At 45.5% G+C, this 17,145-nt stretch overlaps 1 protein-coding gene across 1 annotated transcript in view; it reads left to right on the top strand.

The window, feature by feature from the left end:
* Window positions 1-1,355: 1,355 nt before the first annotated feature.
* ISM1 (isthmin 1) overlaps window positions 1,356-17,145 on the top strand; it is a gene marked incomplete at both ends in the record, with an annotated part of 94,043 nt that continues 78,253 nt past the window's right edge. Inside the window, one exon of the mRNA XM_080716778.1 lies at window positions 1,356-1,493. Within this exon, the coding sequence (XP_080572904.1) occupies window positions 1,356-1,493 (138 nt within the window). The remainder of the gene's footprint in view (window positions 1,494-17,145) is intronic.

Here is a 17,145-nt window from a genome sequence, read left to right as displayed (position 1 = left end):
AAAGTTTTGTGTATTTGTTTAATTGCACTCGCTAAAAGAGGACCCGGGGGCTTCGTCCGGGTGGGTAGTGCTGGGTCTGGGATGCCGAGGGGCTCGGAGATTTGTGAGAGCGAGGGGTGCGACGCCTGGAGCGGGGCCGGCTCCCGGGGAGGGCAGGGCTGCGCTGAGCTGGGCGGAGGAGGGAGGCGGCCGCGGGGAAGGCGGAGGGAACCCGGTATAAAAGGCTGGGGTGCCCGGACGCCCGCCACTGCGAGCCTCTCGGGGAAGGCGGGAGCCAGACCGGACCCGCCCGGAGCCAGGACCCTGCGCCCGGAGCCAGGACCCTGCGCCCGGTCGCCCCGAGCATCCGCCGCCCTGCGAGGCATGAGCCGCGCGCCGGAGCCCGCGGCTGCAGCGCGGTCATGAGGCGGCGGGCGGCGATCGGCGGCTGCGCCCCGGCAGCCAGCGGAGCCCCTCCGGGCGCGGCGCCCCCCGGATGAGGAGCCCCCAGCCCCGCGCCTGCAGAGCCGAGCGTCGCCCCCGCCGTCCCGCCCCAGACCCCGCGCCCGCAGCGTCCTGCCCTGACACCTGCTCGCGCCGGGGGCCGCCCCGGGCTCCCACCGCAGCCTGCGCCCGGCCCTCCCTCCGGAACGACCCCCGGAACGACCCCCGGCGGCCCCGTCCTGCCCCTCACTCCAGGCTGACGCCCGCGCGCCCGGGCTCCCGCGTCTCCATCACGACAGCTCCACGTTGCCAATACAGGTCTCCAAACTTCCCCGAGCCTCGGTGCGCCCCGGAGGGCTCCGGCCCGGCGAGCGCGGCGTCCGGGCGCCCCGCAGCCCCCTCGGCGCCCCAGAGACCCTCCGAGCCGCCGGCCAGGGCGCGGGGCGCGGGCAGAGCGAGGTGGCTCGCCCACCGGCCGGGGCGGCGGAGCCCGGCGCGGGGCTGACTCGGGGCGGCCGCGAGGCCCGCCTCCCCCTCCGCAGCCTCCTCCTCCTCCTCCCCGCGCTCCTCTGGCGGCCGCTCCCGCTCCAGCTGCGGCGCCGCGGCCACATCTGGGGCGCCCATGTGCGCTCGGGGGCTCGGCTGCGCCCGCCCCGCCGCCGGCCCCGCAGCCCCCTGCCCGCCGGGCGGCCCCTGGCCCGGCCTGGGTCCCGGGCAGCGCCGGCGTGGACGCCCCCGGCCCCGCGGTGGCTCCGCCGAGGTGCGGCGGCGGCGGCGGCGACTCCGGCGCCCCCGCGCCCAGCGCCAGCCCCGCGGGCCCGGCGGGGGCCGAGGCGGGAGCGGCGCAGCCGGGCTCGGGGGCTCCGGCTCCTCCCCCGGCGCCGCCGCCGCCGCCCGCCGCGCCGGGTCCTAAGGCCGCGCGTCTCAAGAGGATGCTGCGCCTGGCGGCCGAGCTGCTGCTGCTGCTGGGGCTGCTGCTGCTCACGCTGCACATCACGGTGCTGCGCGGCTCCGGAGCCGCCGACGGGCCCGACGCCGCCTCCGGCAACGCCAGCCGGGCCCCGCTGCAGGTGAGTGCGCCGCCGGGGAGGGCGTGCGCGCCGAGAGCCGGCGCCCCCAGGTGCGCCGAGGAGGTGCCCCGCCGCTCCACCTGGCGGCTGGGCAGAGCCCACCCGGCGACCCCGGCTGGCGGCAGAGCGAGGTCTCGGCCGCCGGGAGGTCTGCTGGACCAGCTCCTCCATCCGTCTCAGGTTAGGTGCCCCGAGCGGGGCGTGGGTGCGCGGGGAAGTGGAGAATACGTGCTTGCTCGGAGGTGCTGCCAGCCTTGGGTTGCCCTTTAGAGGCTAAATAAAGTGAGGAGGGATGGAAGCGAGGAGAGGGGCGACGCCAAGAGACCTTATAGGATACGGTTCTCAAACTACTTGCGAGAAAGAACCCCGGTGATTCTGTGCCCTTATAAAGTAATGCCAAAGAGTAGAACACGATCTCCAGAGGAGAACAGCCAGGTACCCCCACTAGCTGCGTGAGGCCTTTACACTTGTAAAGACTTCTTGCCAGCGATCTGCTGCTTTTGAAGGTCGTTTTAGGAAGGGGATTCTGATGATCTATTTCAGCTCCAAGGCGTGGGAGAAATCGCCTCGGGAGGGCTTGGTGGGCGGGCAGAGCAAGGTGAGTTTGCGTGTCTGAGTAAAGGTTGCCCCCATGGGGATGGCCTGCGCCACCTTAGGAAGCTCCCCCAGGTCTTGAAGCCTGGCTGCTGTGAGCCTGGGGCACTGTCCCAGAGGGCAGTGGCTCCTAAAATCTCTTCCTCCAAGCAGCCTTTCTAAAACTCTTTGAGATTGAGATAAGCTTTACTCTCTTCGTTCCCAAAAGGGCTTTATAGTCACCGCCTCTGCTAATTTCGTTTTTTACATTTTTATGCAAGTTGTTGGGGGGAAAAAAAAAACTGTTAAAGAGAGAATTCCGTCAAACGTGTCTCCATTATTTGCTATGTGCTGTTCAAAGTGCCTTAGAGAATTTGAGTCTTTTAATTTTATTATGATCTTATTAATAACCCCCCTTTAAAGATTCAAAACCTGAGTTTAGAAACTGGCCAAAGTGTTTACACATTCCCAGCTTTGATGAGTTACTCCAAACTTTGTGTCTGCTGGGGGGGGGGGTGAGGGGTATGATAGACTAAAAAGCCAGGGACCCTGGAATACCAACCTGGGAGTGAGTTTACACCTCAAAGCTTGAAGCTCTTTGAAATTGGTGACATTTACAAGAATATCCCAACTTTTTGGGGGCGTCTCATCCTGTGGATAAAATGACAGACTGATGGAATCGTGGTGGAGGGATGAAAGATGTCGCTGTCCTACAGAATGGGGTACACCCACCAGCCTAAGGCAGTAGGAACCATTCTTAATATCTTCAAGATTTCTGGACATCATTTTTTATACATGATGTTTTCTTTCCTCGTGGACTCACGAAATGCCATAAAAAATGATGTTCAATGGAAAAGTCAATTTGGCAGATTTCTTTATGAGGTGTTCGCTATCATTAGAATAACCTGGGGTTGGCCTTTCCCGCCAGAGCGCAAGGTAATGAGAGAAGCAGCTGGTGGAAGTGGTCGTCCCACAAGGGAAGTGAATCAAAGGCTCAAAAGGGCTCTGGCTGAAGAACTGCCCCAGGGGTGAGAGAAGTGGAGGGATTGGTTTTATTTTATTTTCTCAGAGACTAAGGTTGATTTAGGAAAGTAGGGAATACATGTTCAAGGGAGAACTCAGGTTTTGGGGTCTTGCAGTTGTTTTATAGGAGACCCCCGTGAGGGGTGGGTAGGGACATCCAACAGGGGTGGAGGCCTCGGCTTCCTCAGAATCCTTAGATGTGCATTGGGGTATTTAAATGGATGGATGCTCCTAGGAGTATCTTGGGACCCAAGTGGCATCTCCTCCACCAGCCTTAGCATTTTAGCAGCGGTGGTCAGTTATCCAGCCCATTCAAAGCATACACTTCCCCAAGCAGCGTGATGAGTTTAGCAGGTTAGTTCATTACCCGACTCTTTTTTTGTAATTTGTTATTATAAAAGTTTTATATTCTTCCTGAACAAAGTTATTTCTTTGGCCCACTGATTCTCCACAAGCATTACAACTCAAATGGACAGAATGTGTTCTGCCAAGTGAGACGGTCTGCAAAAGACATTTGCCAGCCTGCTGTTTTCAGGCCTGAGAGTGAAGTTGGGCATAGCAGGTGTACCTGAAGACAGATGCTGAGCTGTTCTGTTTACCAGACATTTTAAGCCGAAGTCTTAAACCCAACTTGATGTGTTGGCTCCGTTGTTTCTAAGCTGCTAAAATCATTCCTCATAACCACAAAGTTAATCAGTCCTTACACGTTATTTCTATTGTTTGTATCTGCTTAAAACATTCTAAAATATGAGTTTGGCGTAGTCAGAAATATGCAGTGGTGACTTTACCGAAATTGTAGTATATTTGGAATCATTTTAAAATGGAGATGGCTTTATTTAAGAATTTGGTGGTTTGGACATATCAAGTACACTCAATAAAACAGTAGGGATAATAACAAAAATAATAGCTAAGAGTCACTGAATGCCTTTTATGTGGCAAACACTATTTTTGGTGCTTGACATATATTAATGTCTCAACCCTAAAAGCAAACAAACAAAAAAAATCTCATAAATGAGGTACTATCATTATCCCTGCTTCAAATGGAAAAACTGAGATTAGGTAACTTACCCTAAGACTGCAGAACTAGAAACTTACTAATTTGCTTTTTTTTTAGTGCAAAAATGTATACCATATGTTTGTTTTAGCACATTGGAAATTCCATACCTGTTTTCAAAATTCTGGCCAAATTTATAATACTGGTATCAAGAGAGAAAAAGCATTTATTTATTTATTTATTTATTTATTTATTTATTTTTGTGCTACTGGGGATTGAACCCAAAGGAATTACACCTGTGAGCTACACCCCCAGCCTTATTTTTTATTCTCTATTTTGAAATAGAGACTCACTAAGTTGCAGAGGGCCTCAACTAAGTAGCTGGCTGTAAACTTGCAATCCTTCTATCTCAGTCTTCCAAGTACTGAGATTACAAGACTGAGCCACCATAGATAAGAAAAAAGCCTGTGTGTGTGTGTGTGTGTGTGTGTGTGTGTGTGTGTGTGTGTGTGTGTTACTAGGAGTGAAACGCAGGGGCCTTCTACCTCCAGGATAGACCCCAATTTTATTTCTTATTTGGAAACACAGTCTTGATAGATGGTTGAGAGTCTTACCACTTGCTGAGGCTGTTCTTCAATCTGCCATCCTCCTGTCTCTCAGCCTCTCAAGTACTGAGATTATAGGTGCACACCACCATGCCAGTCTTCTATTTTTTATTTTGAAACGGTATCTCACTAAATTGCAGAAGGCCTCACTAGATGGCTGAGGCTGGCTATGAACCTTCCATCTCCCAAGTACTAAGATTACAAGTTTGTGGCACCACAACTGATTAAGAAAAAGCCTTTTAACAAGTTATATGTGTATATGTATATTGACAGTCTTACTGTGTCAGTATATATGCACATATAAGCATATACAATACATATATGTATATATAAATATTATCTAAAAATTTTTTTAAAAGAATTTCACCTTTCTAGAGAATTTTTTTTATTATAGATGACCAACCTGTGCTCTAGGTATACTGTTATGAGGTGGCAGAATAATATTTTGAGCACATTATCTCTGCTGGTTAATGGCTCATGAAAACAATTATGTTGGCCTTTGTACTGTTTTCAGTGTTTTTAAAAAACCTAACAAGAGTGCGTGTGCATGTAATCCGAGCACTTGGGAGGCTGAGACAGGAGGATTGCACAGGTTTGAAGCCAGCCTCAGGTACTTAGTTAGGCTCTCAGCAACTTAGTAAACCCTGTTTCCAAATAAAATATTTAAAAATAGGTCTGGGAGTATAGCCCTGGGGTAGAAAGCCTCTGGGTTCCATCTCCAATACCACTAATAATAATAATAATAATGATGATGATGATGATGATGATGCCGGGTGTGGTGGCGCACGCTTGTAATCCCTGCACTTGGGAGGCTGAGACAGGAGGATCGCGCAGGTTTGAAACCGGCGTCAGCTGGCTTAAGACACTCTGTTTCATGCCGGGCGTGGTGGCACACACGCTTGTAATCCCCGCCCTTGGGAGGCAGAGACAGGAGGATCGCGCAGGTTTGAAGCCAGCCGCGCGCGCGCTGGCTTAGGAGACCCTGTTTCCAAATAAAAATATAAAAATAGGTCTGGGAGTGTAGTCCGGAGATAGAAGGGCTTCCAGGAACCCCAGTACCACCAAAAAAAACCAAACAAACAAACAAAAAAAAAAAGAGACTCTGTTTCCAAATAAAATATAAAATAGGTCTGGGAGTGTAGCCCAGAGGTAGAAGGCCCCTGGGTTCCATCCCCAGTACCACCAAAAATAAAATAAAATAAATTTAAAAATCTAACAAGAAATTGTACAGTTGTCTGCAATAACTAAATAAAAATGCATAGACACATTTTTTGTTAACTTTTTTGAGTTTTGAGTTAAATTCTATCTCTTCAGAATAATTTTATCTCATGTTTACTCAGACCAGTAATTTCATGTCTTTAATCAATAACAATGAGAAAACAATTACATATAATAAAAGCAGTCTGGAAGATAGAATACCTCAAAATATAGAATCCACAGGCAATAATAATTATAATCATCAGAATAATGGTACCTCCTTTGTGTGAAATCCAAATGGGTACCTTTCTAATAAATGTCAGTCAGATTTTGAATTATGATTTTTAGTAGTAAACCTAGAACTCATTAGGGCAGTGAGATTTAAGCAAGTTTTATAAAATACCAAGTTGAATGTTTTTACATATTAAAGCAAATCAAACTCTGAAATATAATAAAGCAACTTTGTCCTGAATCTTCTGACCGCCATCTTTCTGAGCACTTCCCCTCTCAGTCTATCCAGTGCCTCTAGTAAAACAGCTTAGCTTCTTGTATTCACAGCTTCTTCTAGGCCCTATAACAAGAGAAGCAAAAGTGATATTTAGTCATTCGTTCGTTTATATGTTTATTTATTTATTTTTGCAATACTGGGGATTGGACCCAAGAACATTCTACTTTCAAGCTCCACCCCCAGCCCCATTTCCTATTCTTTCTTTTTTGAAACAGGGTCTCACTAAGTAGCTGAGATTGGCCTCCAACCTGCAATCCTCCTGTCTCAGCCTCTCAAGTACTAGGATTACAAGTATGCAACACCATGCCCAGCCTAAAGTAATATTTATTTGTACAAGATTCCTCACAATGACCTGAAAGGGTAGATAGTACTTGTATGTAGTAGTCCCCCTTATCCTCAGGAGGTATATTTCTAGACCTCAGTGGATGCTTGAAAATTCAAATAATACCCAACCTTATACATACTATGGTTGTTGTTTTTTCCTGTACATACCTATGATAAGATTTAATTCCTATTCATAGATACCCATGATAAGGTTTAGCCACAGTAAGTGAAAATACGTAATGAAATAGAACAATTATAACAATATACTATAATAAAAGAAATTTTATAACACTACTGAAAATAGGGTATCATTTAAGACTTACCAACTATTTATTTCTAGAATTTTCCATGTAATATTTTCAGACCACATAAACTGCTGGTAACTAAAAACCACAGAAAGTGAAACTACAGATAAGTAGGAACTACTGTACCCATTTCACAGATGAGGAAATTGGAAACTGGAGAGATATCAGTAACTCGTCCAGTGCTACACAACCGTGGTGGGGTAGAGCCAGGACTCCACACAGGCAGTCTGACTGGAGTTCTTGTTTCCATCCGGCAAGATTATCTCCAGCTCTGATTCAAGTCAACAACCATTTATATTTCTTGTTTCCTGACCTGCTGTTCATTTTCCAGTCAGGCTACTTACTCTTGACATTGGAATTATTTGTAAGCGATGGATAATTGTCCTACTTACCTACGACTGTGTAACAAACCAGGCTGAAATTTAGTGGCTGATACACCACCATTTTATTTTCCCATGGGTGTGTGTGTCCGTAGCTTGCTGTGGGCTCAGCTGGGTGGCTTTTTGGTTAGTTTCCTCCAAAATCATTTATGGAGCTATGGTCTCTTGGTTTGACGTGAATGTGTATTCCAGATGACCTCGCTCATAGGTCTGATGGTTAATGCTACTGTTACCTAAGTCCTCTCCCCAAACAATCACTCATCCTGAAGGAGAGTGGCTCACATGTCTTTACATGGTAGATTCAGGGCAGCAAGGAAATAGAAGCAGAAGTTGCAGGTCCACTTGACAAAAGCCTACTCTGTAGTCACATTCTGTTAGCACAGGATCAGATTTGATTCTCAGGGACAGCTAACAGGTCTGCCTCTAGATGGGAGGGGCAGCAAAGTCATATTACAGATGTCATGTGAAAGGGAAGGAATTGCTGTGGCCGTCTTTTTAAAACACCTACTATATCCATCTGATGTTTTATTTGCTTTGTGAATGTTTTGGCCAAACTCATACCTGCCTTTTAACACAGTTTATGCTGCTTTAGCCTTACATCCACTTCCTGTCTTAAATGTCATATATTCTGAATCTTTCCCCTTGTGGCTTTTGGTTAAAAATGGTAAAAATCTTTAAATACATTCTGTTCTGTGATTACTGACAAGTGTGTGTGTGTGTGTGTGTGTGTGTGTGTGTGTGTGTGTGTGTGGTACTGGGGATGGAACCCAGGGGCTCTTCTACCTCTGGACTCTACTCTCAGTCCTATTTTATATTTTATTTGGAAACAGGGTCTCACTAAGTTGCTAAGAGACTCACTAAGTATATGAGGCTGGCTTCGAACCTGTGCGATCCTCCTGTCTCAGCCTCCCAAGCGCTGGGATTTCAAGCATACGCCACCATGCCCAGCTCTACTGACAAATTTGATGATACTTTTCTAATTTTATTTGTTGTTCTCAAACTTCCAATTTTTTTTCTCTTTTGCTACCTGCTCCCCTGACTCATCTATGTAACTTTGGCAAGAGAGTTAACCTCTTTATGTCTAGATTTCTTTATCTATAAATTGATACATAATAACCATTTCCTTGTGTTATACAGGCATGGTGGCATATGCTTGTAATCCCAGTATTTGGGAGGCTGAGACAGGAGGATCACGGTTCGCGGACAGCCTCAGCTACTCAGTGAGGCCCTCCACAACTTAGACGCTGTTTCAAAATAAACAATAAAAAATAGAGCAGGGGATGTAGTTTGTAGGTCCACTGCCCCTGAGTTCCATCCTCAGACCCCCACAAAAAATATTGAACGTACAGTAAATGATTTATCAGAGATCGGCACTTAAATGTTTAATACTTAAATCGTATTTGCTTTGTTCATTTTTACTCAAGTTTTGGAAGTTATGTGTTCTATTTCTATTACTTTTTGCATTCTAACAAGCATATTTTACATATAATTTTCTATCAATGTTGAAAGTAAATCAGTATAACTTAAATCCCCCAAACCCAAAATTTGGGCATATCTTTTCTCAGCCTTGTCTTTTTGCTATCTCTAAAACTTTAATCATATTTCCTGAGCTTTTAATGTTAGAATACATTCTTTTTTTATTTCTTACTCTCTTTCCTTTTTATTATTTTTAGCAATCAACTCTTGCCATTCTGACTGTGCTGAGATGCACTTATCTGCCGATGCTCCTCTGTGTGCCAGGCCTTGCTAAGAACCCTTTACACTACATCTCAGTTTCAGGTTTACTTTTTTTCTTCCTACTGACCACAAGCAGGTGGACTATTCTCTTTTCAAGAAATGTCTCACGCAAGTTTAACAATCATTATATATATTCTCTGCCTTCTTCAAATTTAGTTATCTCAGTTTAACTTATTTTTATTTGATTTTTGTACTGAGGATTGACCCAGTACAATCTTGGAGGCATTCTACCTCCAAGCTACACCCCCAGCCACCCTATTCTCCTCCTCTTCCCCCTCCATCTCTTCCCCTCCTTCCTCTCCCTCCTTCTCTTTCTTCTTTTTTTTTTCCTGCTTTTTATACTGAGGATTGAGCTCAGGGGCATTCTACCTCCAAGTTACGCACCCCAGCCCTTTTATTTTTTATTTTTTTCATTTTGAAAGAGAGTCTCACTGAATTTCCAAGGCTGGCCTGAATTTTGATCCTCCTGTCTGAACCTCCCAAGCCCTAGGAATATGGATGTGTAGTACCACACCCAGCCATTTTTGGTCTTGTTTGATAACATTTTAGGACATTCGTTAGTTCTGTTTTTCCCCCTCTTATGTGTCTTTCTTTTGCAACCCTGGCTCAGGATTTTATAACTTGTAAATAAAGAGATGATGATACAGTTCCTTCCTTACATGACAGCTAAGGGTGTTCTTCTATCTACTCATCCCCAAATTACAGATTATTTATGGGGTGGGATAGTGGTATAAATTTTAATGCCTGGGTTATATCTTGTAGGTCCAAAGAAATTGCAAGGGAGCATATTATTAGTAGAAAAGGTCTCATTTTGCTTTGTATTAACCCCTATATAATCCTCTTCCCTAAGACCTTCATAAGAAGCAAGAATATGAAACATAAAATGTAATTTTATTGCCTTCCGTAGCATATCAGCCAAGAGGTAAGATCGTGCTGTGTGCTGATCGGACCAGTTCAGGGTTCCCCTGGGGTTGAAGCACTTACTGACCATCTTGGTCACTGGCTTGACAATGTGCTCTTATGTCTCTTCCCCTTCGCTGCCTTCTTCCCTTTCCCCTATCAGGAATTATGGGGGTCATCTGTGGGAGATCTCTTGGGTCCACTTCTGGGAGAGGCCAAACTCAATGATATACTAGCCACAGATTAGTCGCTGGGATAGTAACTATTTTTCTAGGTTACCACGATGTAGGAAGTCTTCAGAAGGGTACAGGGATGTTTGCAGGAGGTGCATGCTGTCTGTCGCCATCACTAATAACCCCCTTTAGCCTCAAAATGGGATGTGTTGTGGGCAGCAACAGGATCCACTACCCTGGGCCTTCCCAGAGCCACTGAGAAGAGGGGAATTTCAAAATTGCCAGGATCAGAAAGGTCAGGCTTAGGCATGGACTACAAATTCCTTGTGTTTAGAAATGCATCTTCTCCTATGAAGCTGAGCTATGGTCATTTACTGTTTTAGAGCAACAATGGGTAACCCTCAGTGGGGTGTGGATTTTCATCTAATGCCTACAAAACTCAGAGGCCAAGGTGCTTGGATAAATAGCTTTCCATCAGCTCTCCAGGCACAGACCAGTGTGTGCCACTGGAGAGTTATTTCTGTAAACTGAGCAGAAGTAAAAACAGTAGGTTAACTACCCCTTCTTCCTGTTGGCCTTGACCTTTGCCCGTTCCGGTCCACCAGGTCATCTTGCACAGAGGGCTCTCTGTGGCTCAAGTGCCCCAGGAGAGAGCAACAACCCATCCTCCCGAGAAGTGAGTGAGGCAGGGCCTTGGAAGGGGAGGCTGCGGCTTCTAGTTCGGGTTTCTAGCGACCAGAGGGGCAGTTTGAGGCACCCTGGTTCCCAGATATTCAACACCGGTGACCTGGAAAAAGATGAGCAAACTTGGAATGCCAGGGCATTTCCTGCTGGACACCATGTATCTATTTTCAGAAATAACAAGCTATGGCTAGAATCTAAATGAAGGATGGAGGAGGAGCTGGAAATGGTATTATAGCCCTCTCAGGTGTTAACTTAACTTCCACGACATCCAGATAAAATGCTCATGCCAATGACAAACACACACACACACAAAAAAAAACAAGCCTTGGCTCACAGGTGCCCCTTGGAGATGGTAATGAGAAGAGGAGGAGGTAAAGGATAGCCATCTTACTATTTATTTAAATACAGCTTTTTTTTTGAAGTGTAACTGACAAATGATGAACTGTATATACTTAAAATGAATAATACAATGATATTGACAACTGTAAAAATCATCCTCACAGTGAAGATGACAAATTAATCTCCTAAAGTTTCCCTTGTGCCCTTTGTGGTCTCCAGGCAACCCCTGACCCACTTGCTGTCGCCATAGATTTGTTTTGTGTCTCCTAGTTTCGCGTAAGAGGGATTGTTCAGAATGCACAGGATTGCACGATGTGCTTCCCGTTCATCGTGATTCTGAGATTTATCTATGTGTTGCTTTGTGCATAGAGAATTTGTTCTTTTTATTGTCAATTAGTATTCCATTGTATGGCCAGATCTACAATATGCTAATCTGTTGACTCGCTGAGAACATCTGAGTTGTTTCCAATTTGGGAACTATTAAAATGAAGATGCTTTGAGCATTTGGTTTTAAGTCTGTATGTGAGCATGTGCTTTCATTCCTCTTGGATGCATATTTAGAAGAAGAATGGTTGGGTCATATGGCAGTTGTATGTTTAGCTTATTAAGAAACTATGGTGATATTTTTAATGTACTTTACAGAATGAATTTAGAATATACAGTAATCTGGGGCACCCTTGGTTAGCTTCACAGAATTCTAAGTTTGAGTTTCAGGGTGGTGTTTTTCTACAATTAAAATACCAGTATGTGACTTACAGTATATTATTAAAAACTAAGTAAGGGGAGAGATCTGTCTCCTGGGGAAGAATTATCCTTTCTTTTCAGAATTCTTCAAGTGATGGTGGTGACAGTGATGGCAGTGGTCATGGGTGAGCATGGGGAATGAAAATTGAGTGCTAGACAAAAGCAGATGAGAAAGTGTCCTGGTTTCCTCTCTTCTTGTGCTGCCCAGGGTCCCATCATTATCTCATCCCCATTCCCTGCCTGACTGAAAATTAAGAAAACCAGAGGTAGATTTTGTATTTCCTGCCTGAGGCCTCTCAGTTACCCTGTAACCAAGTCTAGTGTGGGTCATGAGCCCAGGATTAACTGGAACCCAGAATTATTTCTGAGCACCTTCAAATGCAAGGAATTGAACTAAAATGTAGAGATGGATCATTCCATGAGGTGTCTTCAGGTACGACACTTCCACTAATTCTTAGCCCTGAAATGGGCTGAATAATTGTTAACACAGGCTGACCTTCTGACCACCTTGTTAGCAGCCCACAGAGGATTCTCATTACCAGGACAAGAACTGTCCTTCCCTTACACATAAGAAGGCCTTTCCCCTACTCAAATGTTCACCAGGTACAGCTGTGGCCCGGAAGTACAGGTGAAAAACCCAGAAAAGCTTCTCAGCCCTTATACCCAGGATGTATCTATGGACCAGCACCATTAGCATCTCCTGGGAACTTGTTATAAAATAAATCTTGGGTCCTACCTAGAACTACCAAATCAGAATTTGCATTTTGACTAGGTCCCCATACAGGTCACAGTGTAAGACAAACTAGTCTGGATGCATGCTTTTCTTGCAAGTTGCAAGTGCCACAAAGCACATACTACAGGTCGTATATTATTCAACTCTTGTCTAATAACATCACAGGACCAGCTATCCCTGCAGCTCAGGGGCCTGCAATGGCAGGCACATGCTCACACTGTCATGACTCAGAAGGTCAGCCAGAGTTTTGGGGATCTGGACAAAGTGAGGCTTTGAGCCATGGGCTGGGTCAGGATTTGCTCACGGTGTCTCCCATTCTTCTGTGACCCCAGCAGGCCCTACCGTGCCCTTCATTCATGGTGTAACTTTGGGCAAGCTACTTCCACTCTCTAAACTTCATTTTCTTTATCTAAGAATAGACATCCCAGGAGAGAAGTTTTATTTATTTTTGGACTTAATCTTCAAAACTGGTGATGATGATGATGATGATGATGATGATGATGAAAATGATAGTGGAGACAGTTAAAAAAAAAAAAAGCTAATGCTGAGCACGGATACTGTGCTCTGCTATTAAGGCTCTAGATGTGTTGCTATGGTTTGGTTCTAGGATGCCCCTAAAGGCTCACATGTGGAAGTCTTGGTCCCCAAGACAGCAATGTCCAAAAGCGGGGCACCTGGGGAGTGATTGGGTCATGAAGCTACAGCCTCATCAGTGGGTTAAGCCATTCAGTGAATTAATAATCTGAACAGACTACTGGGAGATGGTACAAACTGCAGGCAGATGGGGCATGGGTGGAGGAAGGAGGTCACTGGGAGCATGCCCTTCTCATGACATCTTGTCCCTAGCCCCTTCCTTGCCCTGTTTGGTTCCTGGCTGCCATGAGCTAAGCCACTTTCCTTTTCCACACCCTCTGCCATGATTTTCTTCCTCACCACGGGCCCAAGGCATTTGAGCTAGCTGACCATGAACTGTAACCTCTGAAACCATGAACCAAAGTCAGTCTTTCCTGCTCTAAACTGTCGATATCAAGTGCTTTGGTCACAGTACTGAAAAGCTGACTAACACATGTGTCTGCTCATTTAATTTTCATCCCCATTTTTAACCGAGAGAAACTGAGGCAGAACAATGTCAGAAAATCAAGGTTTTGAGCGCATCCCGTGGAGGGAAATATATCACAGAACTGCTGTGGCCAGGTTGGTTCCGTGTGGCTGCCCCCACTGACAGTGCTCACGACCTGCCTCTGCCAATCTCTGCTACTTCCAAAAGGCACTTTTTGTTTTCTTTTCCCATGTGGGAGAAGGGAGGGAAGGAGCAGGGGGGCTCTGCCAAAGAGATGTGACAAGCAGCAGGCCTCCTGGTTCAACAGAATCCCCACCTCTCCCTGCCCTTCACATGGCAGTGTCCACAGAAGTAGGTGCTAGTAGTACTCCTTCCTTCCTTCCTTCCTTCTTTCCTTCTTTCCTTTTTCTTTCCTTCCCTCCTTCCTTCTTTCCTTTCCTTCATACTAGAGATTGAACCCAGGAACATTCTACCTCCAAGATACACCTCCAGCCCTTTTTATTTTGTTTGGAAACAGACTCTCACTAAGAGTCTCACTACATTGCCGAGGCTGGCCTTGAACCTGCAATCCTCCTGTCTCAGCATCCTAATTACTGAGGTTTACAAGTGTGCACCTTTATGCCTGGTGGGGGATGTTATTTCCAGCGAGCCCCACTTTCTACTAAGGCTGTATTGTAGAGCTGCTGGGCCTGGCTGTGGGGCCTGAGTCAGTCCCAGGGACTGGGTGAGGCCCCAGGGTAATTGGATCTGGGAAGTTAAAGCTGGAATAGGCCATCCCATGTCCTGCAGGTTGCGCTGTCAGCATGAGATCCCACCTACTAACTGCTCTTTCTGAGTCAAGCTATACATATCCACCTCTTTTTATCTTTTAAATCACTACTCTTAGCCTGGCATGGTGGTGCACACTTGTAATCCCAGCGCTTGGGAGGCTGAGACAGGAGGATCACACAGGTTCAAAGCCAGCCTCAGCTACTTAGTGAGGCTCTCAGCCAACTTAGTGAGACCCTGTTTCCAAATAAAATAGAAAATAGGTCTGGGAGTATAGCCCGGAAGTAGAAAGCCTCTAGGTTCCTCCCCCAGTACCACCAAAAAAAAAAAAAAAAAAAAAGTTAAATCACTACTCTTTCACTACTTAAAAACCATGTGCTACATGATAGGAATGGACCTGTGCCCGTGAACACATTCTCCACCACTCAGAGGCCTTAACAGTTCAAGCCAACAGCCACTTTCCCTGATAAAGGTGCTGCCCTTTCTTACCTTCCTTTCCCAGACATAAAAAGAGAAACAGAACATGCCTAGGGACAGGAGTTCCACAAGCTCTGTGAGCTGTATATTCTACTTAGCAATTAGGATTGCTGACCAGAAAAAATTTCTTCCTTATGACTAATCAGATTTTCTTTTTTCTCATTGTGTTGCAAAGTTCATCTTCTCATGGTTTTGGGGGAGCAAGAGGTCAGGGTTTTTACATGTTTCCACTACTTGATAGTGTAGCTAGTGCCATATTTTATTATTTAGTTATAGCATTACCTTGCTAATATCTAATCAGTGTGAGCTAGTCTAAGTTTAGATATTTTTCCATTATATTTTCTATATTTCTTGTTTCGCCAAAGAAGTTTGTCCTTTATGTTTTTGGTTTATTTGTTTTTAATAGACGGTGTCTCTTATTTATTGGGCCCAACCTCTTGAGCACCATCACACATTAGTTGTGTTCTATAATAGTTTTCTTTTCTCTCTTTACACCCCAAATATTGAGTTGGGACCAATCTCAATCCAGCTGTCTAAATAATTTACTTACTTGGTGGTAGTTACAGAAATGAGCACAGAATAAGTAGATAGAGCTGAAACAGAAAGAAAAACAGCTCTTTTAAATACAATTATGACCACTGAAAATGTGAAACCACCATGTTAGGCCACCAGAATGGTAAAACAAAAAACACAAAACCAGACCTGGAGACACCAAGCATTGATGAGAACATTGAGCAATCTAGCAGGAGAGTAGATTCATATAAACACTTTTCCAAAGTTGCTGCTAAAAGCAAATATATACATGCCACTGACCCACCCCATTATATACCCTACAGAAATGCATTTATCTGTGCACTCAAAGACTTGAGAAAGGAATGGTCATAGCAGCATTATTTAAAATATTCCTGACCTGGATTGGGCCCAGGTGCCCATCCACGGTGGATGCTACATACAGTAGTAAGAGCATATACTGAGAATGGGCAAATTATAACCATGTGCAACCAATGCAGCTAGCAAATAAAATGCTGAGCAAAAGAAGTCAGGCCCCCAAGAGTCCTTGCTGCACAGTCCCATTTACACAAACACCAAAACCAGGAAAAAATAGATCTGTGCTATTGGAAGAGAGGGCACGGGTCACTCTTGTCCAGGAAGTGACTGGAAGGAGTTACAGGGAGAGGGCATCTGAGGAGCAGGTCATGTTCTGTCTCTTGATCTAGGTTTGTTGGTTACGTGGGTGTCCTCAGTTTGTAAAGTCTCACCAGCTGTATATCTATATATGTGCATATTTCTTATGGATATCACATTCAAAACTAGTAAAGAATGCAGCAGGCAATGAAAATGTGTAGAAGAGTTTTTCACTAGCAAAGGCAACTTGTAGCCCCATAGCCTACTCTCTGAACTCCCTGATGTACGCTACTCTGCAAACTGATCTCCAAATTTTAATGACTGTGGCCTAGTTTTGGTGCTATGGAGGTGCTCCCCTGCCTCTGGGGCCCAGGGCTATTGTTAGGACATCAAAGACCAACTGCTGGCTCCGGTACACTCCATATGAAAAGAGTGACCAGCAAATTTACTGCTTGACTTCATTCGCTTTAAATGGAACTGGCCCCATGATCCTCTCTCAAAGCTCAGTTGTAGACATATATCTTCTTTATAGGACATTGTGTACAATAAAGAGAAGCAGTAACTTGAGATAAAAAAGAATACCTTTGAGAGTGCTGTGAGATGGACATTCCATTTAATAAATATCACTGTGGTTACATATGCCCAAACTTTGCCAGAAGTTCAGTCATTGGCCCAAGAGCTTTCTACTTGACATAGTGGCTGTTTTGAACTAATGGAGTTAAATATTTATGTCCCAACTCTTTTCCTTGTCTCTGCGAGGGCTTGGGAAAAGTCATTACAGAGAACCTACCTACTTCAAATCAGAGGGCCACCTTACTGAAATTCTGCAAATGCGAAGCTCATATCCAATTACTCATTGACTTATTTGGAGCCTCCTTTCAGTGAAGTAAGCCTTTATTAAAGGTTGAGTACTATTTCAATTATATGTTCACCCTTGATGTCCATGTAATCCTGTGGTGGAATTCTTATAAAGTTACTATCATTTGCAAACACTGGAACTGGG

The sequence above is a fragment of the Muscardinus avellanarius genome (genome assembly GCF_963383645.1).
Source record: "Muscardinus avellanarius genome assembly, chromosome: 19".
NCBI lineage: Eukaryota > Metazoa > Chordata > Mammalia > Rodentia > Gliridae > Muscardinus > Muscardinus avellanarius.
This window is presented reverse-complemented; position numbering and strand designations above follow the sequence as displayed.